At 51.3% G+C, this 14,459-nt stretch overlaps 1 protein-coding gene across 1 annotated transcript; it reads left to right on the forward strand.

Moving 5' to 3' along the window:
* Window positions 1-1,207: 1,207 nt before the first annotated feature.
* Window positions 1,208-13,695, forward strand: LOC138761532 (zinc finger protein 227-like). Its single transcript, XM_069933823.1, has 2 exons — window positions 1,208-1,336; window positions 10,940-13,695. The coding sequence occupies exon 2, from the start codon at window positions 11,130-11,132 to the stop codon at window positions 12,825-12,827; it is 1,698 nt and encodes a 565-aa protein (XP_069789924.1). The 5' UTR covers window positions 1,208-1,336; window positions 10,940-11,129; the 3' UTR covers window positions 12,828-13,695.
* The last annotated feature ends 764 nt before the right edge of the window (window positions 13,696-14,459 follow it).

Below are 14,459 nucleotides of genomic sequence, written 5' to 3' on the forward strand. Positions count from 1 at the left end.
ACTTTGAGATGTTAATGAGCAAATTAGGCAAAAAGCTAAAGTTTTGCAGTGGAGGAGGTCCACCCTGGCAGACTGCCAGCCAATTACTTGATCCTCGTCGTTGAAACAATAGGGTTAAAATCCCAAAGCAGCAAACTCTTCTTAATGAAAAGTCCTTCAGAGTCCTCCCACAACACCAACATTAATCCTCCTTCAGTTTCAGAGCCTTTTACCACAGGAATGATCGATTCTCCATCTTCCAAATTCAATGCAACCGGGCTTCGCTCTGTGTCTGACCCCGGTTGTGTGTGATTGGAAGGTGCAGAGGGAGTTTCACTCTGTGTCTGACCCTGGCCATGTGTAATGGGGCGGTGCAGAGGAAGTTTCTTTCTGTGACTGACACTGGGAGTGTGTGATGGGATGGTGCAGAGGGAGTTTCACTCTGTGTCTGACCCCTTTTTAATAAACTTTATATTTATTTGTAATACAAGCTATTTTTCATCAAAGACAAATAGGACAGTTATGACTATATTTTCAGTCCATCTATGTACATTGCATCATGTTAAATTAAAATAGTATCATTCTTGTCCACAATACTATCCAGCCCTTGGCATTTCAGCATTGCCAGAAACCCTCCAAAGTGCACGTAAGCACTGAGTGCTCCTTCTCCAAGGACACTGGGGGATGAAGGTACCCTCGGAAATGGGGTAAGCAGTCAGTTTGAGCTGAACCCTCGACTGCCCATTGTCTGGACCTATGAATGGCCATCTTGGCCAGGCCCAACATCAGACCAAAGAGGATATCCCTCAGCTGACCATCCCCCCTCTGCACTGGGTGCCCAAATATCAGGTGTGTGGGGATGAAATGCAGCCAAAACTTTAGGAGCAACCCCTTTCAGTATATGAATAGGGGCTGCAACCCTGCACATTCCATATATGTATATGTGAAATACTGTCTCATCCAAGTTACATGAAGGACCGGCATCTGGTGATTCCATAAATCGACTCGAAAACCGATGACAAACTACAGCCCACCACCCCAAGTCTTCAATGTAAAGCGGGAAGACTCCTGTATATAAAACCTTCCAGTGGGGACCCTCCTCACTACCAATGGGGTAGGACAGACTGCCATGGCATATCTGGCCGCTCCTCTGATTGACAGCTCCCTCCCGCTCTGTTCCCACTCGTCACGTGACGACTTGCCCCGGCTCGGGCGTGTGCGCGCTGACGTCACAGGGCCAGCGGGCGTCGTTTTCTCAGCAGTGGGTCGGTCCACGGAGGAGGAGGTGAGACTTGCCCTGAATGGTCGGTACTCGTGACGGAGGCCCGATCCTTGTTGGAACCGGTGCTGTCGGGAGGTGAGTGCGTCCTTGGGGAGGGGGTCGAGCGGCACCAAGGTGCGGGCGGGGCCTCGTCCCCCAACATTCGGGCCTGTAGGGGCGGGGAGGAGGAGGAGGGGGAGGGGGGAGGAGCCGTTTCTCTTCCCCGTCGGGAGCAGCTGAAAGACGCTGTGTGCAGGTGGAAGGGTCCTCAATAATGTTGTGCATTCTGTGACAGAGGATATGGAGGGGTTTGGGAGATAAATTTGGGGAGTTTGTTAGAGCAGATCGCACACAAACGATTTAAAACACAGAATTTTTGCAGGAGTTTTGCCGAGTGCTCACAGATTCATGATGGACTGCTATTTGCAAGAGGCAACAAAATAGAAACATATAGCAGCAGCTTTGTCAGGAAAACAGTTTGCTGCCTGGAAGAGGATATGATCTTTGCAGGCAGAGGCAGAACAGCGTTGCTCTCAGAGTGCGAGGGAGTGAGAGAGAGAGAGAGACAAAGACTTCGGTTCCAGAGGAACAAGCTGACAAGCATTGGAAGACGGCCTGGTCAAAGGAGAGGGCTGGCTGTCCAGTGTTTCCCTTGGAATAGATGAAACAGGAAGGAATTCTGTGGTGACCTGAAAGAAAAGGTTATCAACTGGAGAACCCTGAAGGGGGCAAGTTTGGTCAGCAAGACACTGGAGTGGCTGTCCTGGAACGAGAAAACTCTGAAAACCAACAAAAACCCTCCTGAGTGGTAACCATTTACCCGTTAAAAATCAAAGCCTGGTGAACTTTATTCAAGCTAACTTCTGTGCACAGTACAAGAATTGCTGCAAACAATGAGATTGGAGTGTGAATCAGAACTTTTCTTTGATTCACACATGTGCTAAGAATTAGAGGGGGGTTAATTAAACCAATAGAGATAAGTAAAAGTGTGATTCTGTTTTCATGTTTAAAGATAATTAAAAGCAACTTTTGTTTAAGTAACCCTTTGTATTGGTGCACATCTTTGCTGCTGGGTTTTGGGGTCCTCTGGACATGTAATATTTTCCTTCAGACAATGATCCTGGAAGATCATGACAAAGGGGAGGTGGGGGGTGAACGAGACTCCATTGGTCCTCTCTGTCACTCTTATGGTCCTGCAGGTTGACCTCCGATCCATTTCTCTGCAGCAACCATGCCACACTGAGGCAGCCAGCCGAGACACTTCTATAGAGCTCCTGTAAAAAATGACATAAAATGGCTGGTAACCTTGTCCACTACCGTCTTCTCAGAAAGTGCACTTGCTGTTGTGCCTTCCTGTCGTGAGAAGATGTTGAGTGCCTTGGACAGTGCTGAGAGCCTGCGGACACCCGAGAGCTCCTGAAGGAGACCAGGGTGCATGTCCCGAGACCCGATGCTGGAAGGGAGCTGACTGGCAGCAGGTAGTAAGGCAGTGCAGGGGAACAGCTTCCACCAGTACGGTCCAAGGCCAGTTCAACAGGCCTTCAGCACTTCAGCTTGATGACCTGCAGTTTGTTCGAGAGAGAATGGAGGTGGTTGATAGGACATACGGGGAGGTAGTTACCCCTAGACTAGAGGTGTCTCCTCTCCTTTGACTAGAGGTTACCCCTAGACTAGAGCAACAGGTCCTCGGGCCCCCCGGGCGGCAGCGGGTCCTCAGGCCCCCTGGGCGGCAGCAGGACCTCGGACGTCCGGCGGCGACCTGCCCGCACCGCTGACCTCGGGCCCGCCCGCACCGCTGACCTCGGGCCCGCCCGCACCGCTGACCTCGGGCCCGCCCGCACCGCTGACCTCGGGCCCGCCCGCACCGCTGACCTCGGGCCCGCCCGCACCGCTGACCTCGGGCCCGCCCGCACCGCTGACCTCGGGCCCGCCCGCACCGCTGACCTCGGGCCCGCCCGCACCGCTGACCTCGGGCCCGCCCGCACCGCTGACCTCGGGCCCGCCCGCACCGCTGACCTCGGGCCCGCCCGCACCGCTGACCTCGGGCCCGCCCGCACCGCTGACCTCGGGCCCGCCCGCACCGCTGACCTCGGGCCCGCCCGCACCGCTGACCTCGGGCCCGCCCGCACCGCTGACCTCGGGCCCGCCCGCACCGCTGACCTCGGGCCCGCCCGCACCGCTGACCTCGGGCCCGCCCGCACCGCTGACCTCGGGCCCGCCCGCACCGCTGACCTCGGGCCCGCCCGCACCGCTGACCTCGGGCCCGCCCGCACCGCTGACCTCGGGCCCGCCCGCACCGCTGACCTCGGGCCCGCCCGCACCGCTGACCTCGGGCCCGCCCGCACCGCTGACCTCGGGCCCGCCCGCACCGCTGACCTCGGGCCCGCCCGCACCGCTGACCTCGGGCCCGCCCGCACCCTGCCTGAGCACCGAACACAGGCCGCCGTCGCCAGGCAAACCCCGGCAGCCCGCACAGCCCGACCGTTGGCAACCGAACCCCGGGCTCGGTCAATGAGAACGGTTTAGTGTATTTCAGACTTTAATACACACCTCAAAAACCAATAGTCTAAACACTAACAACTGTGAACTCCATTGCAGAGTTCTCTCCAGTCTTAAAAAAAAAATTCTACTCGAAATTTTCTTTCTGATCCTCAACCAATGCTGCATCCCTTTACTCGGCCCCGGCAGGAGTAAACGCACACAGGCCGATTCCAGGGCGCACCACTCCATAACTGTGGACGGCGGTCATAGATCTCCAGAAATGGTTCGACCTAAAGGGGGAGCCAGGCCTCTTCAGCCCAGTTAAGCAACTCCGATTATAAAACCTACAACCCAAGGACCTCGCTGCTACGTCCCAGCTTGCTTGGCCATGGCACACAAACCATGGGTGTAAAGGGTCAGGCCAGTACTGTGCACACTGCACTCCACCTAAAAGCTCCTTTGCGCAGGCCCGAGGTCAGGTCCACGTCCTCCCCCTCAAAAGATGCACACAAACTAGCTAGCATGCTGGAACATCAGAACCATGCTAGATAAGGCTGACAGCCACCGACCTGAACATCGGTCTGCCCTCATCGCACATGAACTCCTCAGACTCGACATCGACATAGCCGCTCTCAGCGAAGTCCGCCTCCCAGATGTAGGCAGCCTCCAAGAACACGGCGTGGGCTACACACTCTACTGGTCTGGCAAGCCTCAGGCTGAACAACGCCTATCTGGTGTTGGCTTCATGGTCAAAAACTTCATTGCCTCCAAACACGAAAACCTCCCAACAGGCCACTCTGACCAGATCATGTCCATGCGACTCCCCCTTGAAAACAAGCGACGCATGCATCACTCTCATCAGTGTCTATGCTCCAACCCTTCAGGCGGAACCAGCAGAAAAGGACAAGTTCTACACTGATCTGCGCAACCTCATCTAACGCACGCCTACAGCCGACAAGGTTGTCATCCTTGGCAACTTCAACACTCGCGTTGGCAAAGACTCAGAAACCTGGCCAGGAAGCCTTAGCAAGCATGGTGTCGGCAAGTGCAATGACAACGGGCGCCTCCTGTTGGAACTCTGCGCAGAACAGCGGCTTGTCATTACTAACACCCTTTTCCAGCAGAGAGACAGCCTGAAGACTACCTGGATGCATCCCCGATCGAAACACTGGCACCTCCTGGACTATGTTCTGGTGCAAGGAAGAGACAAACGAGATGTGCTCTACACCAGGGTCATGCCCAGCGCGGAATGCCATACTGACCACCGGCTTGTTCGCTGCAAGCTCAACCTTCACTTCAAGCCAAAGTTCAAGAACAGTGGAGCCCCCAGAAAGAGGTTCAATGTTGGAAACTAACAGTCAGACGTAGTGAGAGGAAACTTCCAGGCAAACCTCCAAGCAAAGCTCGAGGATGCAAACTGCCTCATGGACACGTCTCCTGAAACCCTCTGGGATTAGCTGAAAACGGCCATACTGCAATCCACTGAAGAGGTACTGGGCTTCTCCTGCAGGAGAAACAAGGACTGGTTTGACGAAAACAACCAGGAAATCCAGGAGCTGCTGGCAAAGAAGCGATCTGCCCACCAGGCTCACCTTGCAAAGCCTTCCTGGCCAGAGAAAAAACGAGCCTTCCGTCTCGCATGCAGCCACCTTCAGAGCAAACTCCGGGAGATCCAAAACGAACCCAGCTTAGCTCCAACATTGGCGACTTCAGGGGTTTTTATGAGACACTAAAGGCTGTGTACGGCCCCTCATCCCAAGTCCAAAGCCCTCTGTGCAGCTCAGATGGTGAAGTCCTCCTCAGCGACAAGATCTCCATCCTCAATCGATGGTCAGAACACTTCCAATCCCTTTTCAGTGCCAACCGCTCAGTCCAAGAATCCGCCCTGCTCCAGCTCCCTCAACAACCCTTGAGTCTAGAGCTGGATGAGGTCCTTACGGATCTGGAAGGCTGACGGCAAAGCTCTGCATACCAAACTGCATGAGTTTTTCATGCTCTGCTGGGACCAAGGAAAGCTGCCTCAGGACCTTCGTGATGCCATCATCATTACCCTGTACAAAAACTAAGGTGAGAAATCAGACTGCTCAAACTACAGGGGAATCACGCTGCTCTCCATTGCAGGCAAAATCTTCGCTAGGATTCTCCTTAATAGACTAATACCTAGTGTCGCCAAAAATGTCCTCCCAGAATCACAGTGTGGCTTTCGCGCAAAAAAAGGAACTGACATGGTCTTTGCCCTCAGACAGCTCCAAGAAAAGTGCAGAGAACAAAAAAAGGACTCTACATCACCTTTTGTTGACCTCACCAAAGCCTTCGACACCGTGAGCAGGAAAGGGCTTTGGCAAATACTAGAGTGCCTCGGATGCACCCCCCCCCCCCCAAGTTCCTCAACATGGTTATCCAACTGCACGAAAACCAACAAGGTCGGGTCAGATACAGCAATGAGCACTCCGAACCCTTCTCCATTGACAACGGCGTGAAGCAAGGCTGCGTCCTCGCACCAACCCTCTTTACTATCTTCTTCAGCATGATGCTGAAACAAGCCATGAAAGACCTCAACAATGAAGACGCTGTTTACATCCGGTACCGCACGGATGGCAGTCTCTTCAATCTGAGGCGCCTGCAAGCTCACACCAAGACACAAAAGCAACTTGTCCGTGAACTACTCTTTGCAGACGATGCTGCTTTAGTTGCCAATTCAGAAGCCAGCTCTACAGCGCATGATGTCCTGTTTTGCGGAAACTGCCAAAATGTTTGGCCTGGAAGTCAGCCTGAAGAAAACTGAGGTCCTCCATCAGCCAGCTCCCCACCATGACTACCAGCCCCCCCCCACATCTCCATCGAGCACACAGAACTCAAAACGGTCAACCAGTTTACCTACCTCGGCTGCACCATTTCATCAGATGCAAGGATCGACAAAGAGATAGACAACAGACTCGCCAAGGCAAATAGTGCCTTTGGAAGACTACACAAAAGAGTCTGGAAAAACAACCACCTGAAGAAACACACAAAGATCAGCGTGTACAGAGCCGTTGTCATACCCACGCTCCTGTTCGGCTCCAAATCATGGGTCCTCTACTGGCATCACCTACGGCTCCTAGAATGCTTCCATCAGCGCTGTCTCCGCTCCATCTTCAACATTTATTGGAATGACTTCATCACCAACATCGAAGTACTAGAGCTGGCAGAGTCCGCAAGCATCGAATCCATGCTGCTGAAGACCCAACTGCGCTGGGTGGGTCACGTCTTCAGAATGGAGGACCATCGCCTTCCCAAGATCGTGTTATATGGCGAGCTCTCCACTGGCCAGCGAGACAGAGGTGCACCAAAGAAGAGGTACAAGGAATGCTTAAAGAAATCTCTTGGTGCCTGCCACATTGACCACCGCCAGTGGGCTGATATCGCCTTCAACCCTGCACCTTGGCACCTCACAGTTCGGCGGGCAGCAACCTCCTTTGAAGAAGACCGCAGAGCCCACCTCACTGACAAAAGACAAAGGAGGAAAAACCCAACCCCAACCAACCAATTTTCCCTTGCAACCGCTGCAACCGTGCCTGCCTGTCCCGCATCGGACTTGTCAGTCACCAACGAGCCTGCAGCAGACATGGACATATCCCTCCATAAATCTTCGTCTGTGAAGCCAAGCCAAAGAAAAGGGAGGTGTCGGATAAGTGGGCAACTGCCAGGGAAGGGAAGAAAAACACCAGGATAGTAGAGAGCACCCCTGTGATTCTTCCTCTCAGTAACAGGTGTATTGGATGCTGTTGGGGAGAATGACCTGACAGAGGATGGTCACAGTGACCAGGTCACGGGCACTGGGCCTGGTGCTGTGGTGAAGAAGGGAAGGAAGAGGAAGGCAGTGGTCATAGGGGACTCCATTGTCAGGGGTACAGACAAGGGATTCTGTGAGCTTGATGGATAGACCCGTATGGTGTGTTGCGAGATATCTCAAATCGGGGCCAAGTATTCTGAGAGGAGAGGGAGAGCAGCCACAGTACATGTACCCACAGTACATGTGGGTTCCAGTGACATAGAGAAAAAAGGGAGGAGGTTCTGAAGGGGCATTACAGTGAGTTAGGATGGAAGCTAAGAGGCAGGACCCCCAGGGTACTGATCTCGAGATTGCTACCTGTACTGAGTGCAAGTGGGGGCAAGAATGGATAGATCAGATGGATGATGGTGTGGCTGAAGGGCTGGGGCAGAAGGCAGGGGTTCAGATTCTTAGACCATTGGGATCTCTTCTGGGGGAGGCATGACCTATACAAGAAGGACGGGTTACACCTGAACCCAAAAGGGGCCAATATCCTGCCAGGCAGGTTTAATAGAGCTGTTGGGTATGGTTTAAACTAATTTGATGGGGGGATGGGAACCTGAGTGATCGGGCAATGGATAGGAATAGTTCAGATAGGTAGTGAAATTCAAAAGGCAGAAGGAGCAGAAAAGAATTGGAAAGTCTGGCCAAGTGCATCAGGTAACAAGGTGAGTGTGTGTGAGGAGTAACAGATGAAAGGGATTATACATGAACACACAGATTATAAGAAATGGAATGGATGAATTTGAGGCTCGACTGAATATTGGAAGGTGTGATGTTATAGGGATAACGGAGACATGGCTGCAGGAGGGCCAGAGTTGGGAAATTAATATTCCAGGGTATATTCCCTATCAAAAGGACAGACAGGTGGGTAGAGGGGGTGGGGTAGCTTTGATGATGAGGAATGATTTTCACTCCCTCGAAAGGAGTGACATAAAAGCAGGTAGAGACGGTTTGGATAGAGTTGAGGAATTGCAAGGACAAGAGGACTATAATGGGAATCATACACAGGCCCCCAAACAGTAGCTTGGATATAGGAGGCAATAAATGAGGAGTTACGATTGGCATGTCAGAATGGTAATGATACAGTTGTTATTGGAGATTTCAACATTTCGGAAGACTGGGAAAATCTAGCTGGTGCAGGACTGCGTAAACTGAGTTTATAGAACATCTTTGGGATACATTCTTAGAGCAGCTCGTGATGGACTCCAATTCTGGGTTTGCTGTTTTAATAACAATGTGGATTTGATCCGGGGCTTTGAAGTAGGGGAGCCATTAGGAAATAGTGACCATAATATGGGGAGTTTTAATTTGCAATTCGAAAGGGAGAAGGAAAAAAAGTTGGAAGTACCAGTATTACAGATGAATAAAGGGGATTGAGCAGCCAGGAGGGAGGAGCTCGCCAAAATACAATGGAAGGTTCCCCTGGCTGGGAGAACAGTGGAACAAAAATGGCAGGGATTTCTGGGCTCTTATCAGAAGGTACACAACCAGTTCATTCCAATGAGGAAGAAAGATTCGAAGGCGAGCAAAGGGGATCTGTGGGTGGCAAAGGAAGTCAAGAACAGTATCAGAGAGCATGGTGTTGGTGTAGGGTGTTGACATGGATAGAAAATTAGTTGACAGGCAGGAAACAAGGAGTTGGGTTAACAGGATGGCAGGATATGACAAGTGGGTCCCCCAGGGCTTGGTGCTCACTCCTCAGTTGTTTACCATAAATATTAATGATTTTTCAGTTGGTTGTTTTTCCAGACTCTTTTGTGTAGTCTTCCAAAGGCGCTATTTGCCTTGGCGAGTCTGTTGTCTATCTCGTTGTCGATCCTTGCATCCGATGAAATGGTGCAGCCGAGATAGGTAAACTGGTTGACCGTTTTGAGTTTTGTGTGCCCGATGGAGATGTGGGGGGGCTGGTAGTCATGGTGGGGAGCTGGCTGATGGAGGACCTCAGTTTTCTTCAGGCTGACTTCCAGGCCAAACATTTTGGCAGTTTCCGCAAAACAGGACGTCAAGCACTGAAGAGCTGGCTCTGAATGGGCAACTAAAGTGGCATAAATATATATATTATATTAATATTAATGATTTAGATAAGGGGGTTATAAATTAACATTAACAAATTTGCAGATGACACAAAACTGTGTGTCAGTGTGAAGTGTAAGGAGGATGTCAGAAAATGCAGGGGGACTTGGACAGGTTGGGTGGGTGGGCAGATGCATGGAAGATGCAGTTTAATGTGGATAAATGTGAGGTTATCCACTTTGGTGGCTGGAACAGGAAAGCGGATTATTTTTTAAATGGAGTCAAGTTAGGGGATGGGGAAGTGCAATGTGATCTAGATGAAAAAGCAAATGGCATGTTGGCCTTCATAAAAAGTGGAATAGAGTATAGGAGTAAAGATGTCCTTCTGCTGTTGTACGGGGCCCTGGTGAAATCACACCTATCCAGTTCTGGTCTCCTAATTTGAGGAAGTGCAGTGTAGATTCACAAGGTTAGTTCCCGGGATGGTGGGATTGACATATGCAGAAAGGTTGGATAAACTGGGGTTGTATATGTTGGAATTTAGAAGAATGAAAGGAGATATGATTGAGGTATATCAAATTATTAAGGGATTGGACACAAAAGAAACTGATTACATTTTCTCGATGTTGGGGGAGACTAGGACTAGAGGCCATAGTTTAACAATACAGAAAAGGCCCTTTAGGACAGAGATGAGAAAAAATTTTACCCAGAGAGTTGTTGGTCTGTGGAATGTTTGCCACAGAGGGTGGTAAAGGTGGGTTCTCTGGATAAGTTCAGGAGGGAATTAGACAAGGTTCTTGTGGACAGGGGAAATTAAGGTGATGGGGAGAAGGCAGGGACAGGGTACTGATAGTGGAAGATCAGCCATGATCTAAATGAATGGTGGTGCTGGCTCAATGGGCTGAATGGCCTACTCGAGCACCTATTATCTATTGTCTGTGTACTCTCCCCATTCTTTGCCTGTCCCCACCCCATTATTTGGCCTGTGACCCTACTCAGCTCTTTGATGTGCCACCAGCAGCATCTTTGTGAAAGAACCCCCTTTCCCATCGCCCCCACCGTTTATATTTGGTGTGCACAGTTGTGAGTGAACATGATTGACTCGTGGACATTGTCTGGGGAGATAATGATTGAGATACACGTCTGTAAGGCGACTGTTGGTGGGTCGGGTGGTTCCGATTGGTTGGAAGCTGCATATCCCTTTTGGCACTTGTTTCTCTATGCTAAATTTCATCCACATGTATATACCTGTCCGTACTAATCCTCTTCACAGTTCAGGACACATCCACGGTTAGTCATGTTGCTGGCCGTGGCTCCAGGATGGGTTGTCCTGAAATACCGGTTGCAGAGAATGACTTGCTCCCTCTCACTCCACCATCTTCTCTTCACAGGGTGACAAAAGTGGTGAGTTTGCAGGCAGAAAGCATCAGAAAATGCCACGTTCTGGTTTGACTCTCCAACTGGATTCCTCTGCTCCATAGTATCTCCCAGCTTTATCATTGCATATGGAGCATGGTAGTCACCACACAGACACCCCACACCTGTTGAGTGCTTGTACTGGACTCCAGATGATTGGCCACCATGGAGGGTCAGGTGACCAGTGATACGGCAGATAAAGCACTTCAGAGCGAGGAATGTGGTGAGGAGGAACTTCCTTTGGACTTGCTGGAAATGCATCACTGCCCTCACCCTGGGGAGAGACTGTTCCCCTGTTCCGAGTGTGGGGAAGGATTCACCAGCTCTGATACCCTGCTACAACACCAATGTGTCCCCACTAAGGGGAGCCTATTCCCCTGCTCCGACTGTGGGAAGAGCTTTCAAACCTCCAAGGAGCTGGAGGAGCACGGGTGTGTTCCCTCTGGGGAGAGTCCGTTCACCTGCTGCGTGTGTGGGAAGTGGTTCACCCAGTCCTCCAGCCTCCTGCATCACCAGATCATTCACTCTGGGGAGAAAGCCTTCAAATGCTACGTATGTGGGAAGGAGTTTTCTCGATCCTCCAACCTGCTACAACATCAGAGAATTCACACTGGGGAGAAACCGTTCACCTGCTCTCTGTGTGGGAAACGGTTCTCTCACTCCTCCAACCTGCTACAACATCAGAGAATTCACACTGGGGAGAAACCATTCACCTGTTCCCTGTGCGGGAAGGGGTTCCTTCGGTCTGCCAGCCTGCAGGCACACCAGCGGGTTCACACTGGGGAGAAACCCTTCACCTGCCCCCTATGTAGGAAGGGATTCTCTCAATCCTCCAACCTGCTACATCATCAGAGAATTCACACCGGGGAGAAACCATTCACCTGCTCCCTGTGTGGGAAGGGGTTCCTTCGGTCTGCCAATCTGCAGGTGCACCAGCGGGTTCACACTGGGGAGAAACCATTCACCTGCTCCCTGTGCGGGAAGGGGTTCCCTCGGTTTGCCAACCTGCAGGCACACCAGCTGGTTCACACTGGAGAGAAACCTTTCATCTGCTCCCTGTGTGGGAAGGGATTCTCTCAGTCCTCCAACCTTCTACAACATCAGAGAATTCACACTGGGGAGAAACCGTTCATCTGCTCCCTATGCGGGAAGCGATTTTGTCTGTCCTCTAATCTGCAGGTGCACCAGCGGCTTCACACTGGGGAGAAACCATTCACCTGCTCCCTGTGTGGGAAGGGGTTCCCTCGGCTCGCCAACCTGCGGACACACCAGCGGGTTCACACTGGGGAGAAACCATTCACCTGCTCCCTGTGTGGGAAGGGATTCTCTCAGTTCTCAAACCTGCATGCACACCAGCGGGTTCACACTGGGGAGAAACCATTCACTTGCCCCCTGTGCGGGAAGGGGTTCTCTCAGTTCTGCAACCTGCAGGCACACCACAGCGTTCATACGGGAGAGAAACCATTCATTTGTTCCATGTGTGGAAAGGGGTTCTCTCGGCCCTACAGCCTGCGGGCACACCAGCGGGCTCACACCGGGGAGAAGCCATTCACCTGCTCTCTGTGCGGGAAGGGGTTCCCTCAGTTCTCCGGCCTGCGGGCACACCAAAGGGTTCACACTGGGGAGAAACCGTTCACCTGCTCCCTCTGTGGGAAGGGGTTCCTTTGGCAGTCTGGCCTGCAGGCACACCAGCAAGTTCACTCCGGGGAAAAAACATTCAACTGCTCCCGGTGTGGAATCGGGTTCACTCGTTCCAGCAGCCTACGGAGGCACCAGAGAGTTCACATCAGAGAGAGACCATTGTCTCCCAGCAAATGCGAAAAGGGATTCATCGATACCCCCTCTCTGCAGGCCAACTGTTGAATTTGCACTGGGGAGAGAATTCACTTTCTGTGTGGGGAGGAGTTCATTCAGCCAGCGGGTCTGCGGCTGCGCTTTGGTGTCGAGATCATAAAGTAGACAGAAGATGTCTGTCGTTAACTGCTTGATGGACTTCGCTGTTCAAGTAGCCTGACAGTAAAAGAGGGAGGGCCAGGGGGAGCAGCATTTGGTCAGTGGTAGTAGGTGGATACAGGTGGGAGAGAAGAAGAGGAAGAAAATGAGAAGTAACGAGGAGGGGGCTGAGGGTTTCTCTCTGACAGGAGAAGGCAGGGAAGGGGGTGGGGAGCTGGAGGAGGAGACCCCGGAAAAGGGGGTGAACCGAAATTGGAAGTCCCTGCTCCTGGTTGGAGACTGCGAAGATGGAATATAAGGTTTTGTCCCTCCTGTTTGTGGGTGGTGTCGACGATTGGGGTCCAGATTGCTGTTCCGATGGGGATTTTCTTTGCAGTTCCAGCCCTCGCTGTGTTTGTATAATTCCCATCCTGTACTTGTACATCGGATTTTTCATCTAATCTGCAACAGATCTCCTGGATCACTTCCCCTTGGTACTTGCTGGGCTGTCTGGTACGGACGGAGCCTTTCCGACCAGTACCATGATAGACATGAAATAAAAATCACTGCAACCTGAAGATTTTGGTCTCATTCATGACCTTTGAAGCACCTTGGTGACGTTATCTCCAGAACCAAAGCATGTCGCCGCCTGAATGCTGTTATTTTGTTCTGCAGAATGGATGGTTAAATAATGCTGCTTCTGACATTTTCTATTGACCATTTAGTAAATTGTAACAATGTGTAATAACTTATCGTTAACAATGTTTAGTATCGTTTAATAAACTTTGAAAAACTGAAATTACCTTTACCACAAATTGGTTTTAATGAGTCAGAGACGACCAGATTCTTTTATCATCCAAGTGACCATAATGGAAAGAAGTCACTATAATTTAACTCGATTGGAATTTGGATTGGATCGATTGGGCTCTGTCGAGCATTTTGAACTCATGGAAACAATTGTCAACAGCAGCATCAAGGCCATTGGAAGTGGTAAACCTTACTTAGGGATTCCTTCTGTGTTTGTGTTGCAAGTTTGAAAACCATTTGGATTTCCTGCCACTTGTCCTTTGAGGACAGTTTTTGGTTTTGGAGTTATTATGCAAAAAGGTTTTGGCTGCTGGGAATACAAACCCTGCAAAACACCAACAGAATCTAAGAGCAGCCACTTGGAAATATCTAAGCATGTGTCACAAAATGGTGAAATGGAGGATGGGTAATAAAAACTGGAAACAAAGTCAGATATTAAGGCAACATCTGATATACAGGATGAATGCGACCAGAAGACAGCATGTCAAATTAGAGCAGTGTGTGTCTCGAACTCACCTGCTGGCGTCACCTCCGACACTGTCCCACCCCCAGGATCAATGGCAGAAGGGCCCTCTCCTGGACCATGCTGGGAGAATGGATCCGTTGGGAGCTGCCCAGAAGAGATGTCCTCTGCTATAGGCATCGGGCCCAATGATGGCTCCCACACCTCCAACTCCAGGGATCCCTCAGGGTCCTGGCTCGTTCCCGTTACTGCGATCGGTAGGGATTCATCACAAAGGATGCCCCTGCACCAAG

Source organism: Narcine bancroftii, chromosome 4 (genome assembly GCF_036971445.1).
Source record: "Narcine bancroftii isolate sNarBan1 chromosome 4, sNarBan1.hap1, whole genome shotgun sequence".
Classification (NCBI taxonomy): domain Eukaryota; kingdom Metazoa; phylum Chordata; class Chondrichthyes; order Torpediniformes; family Narcinidae; genus Narcine; species Narcine bancroftii.

What these genes read in the sequence shown, in the direction of transcription:
- LOC138761532 (XM_069933823.1), top strand. Translation starts at nt 11,130, where the DNA reads ATGGAGGGTCAGGTGACCAGTGATACGGCAGATAAAGCACTTCAGAGC.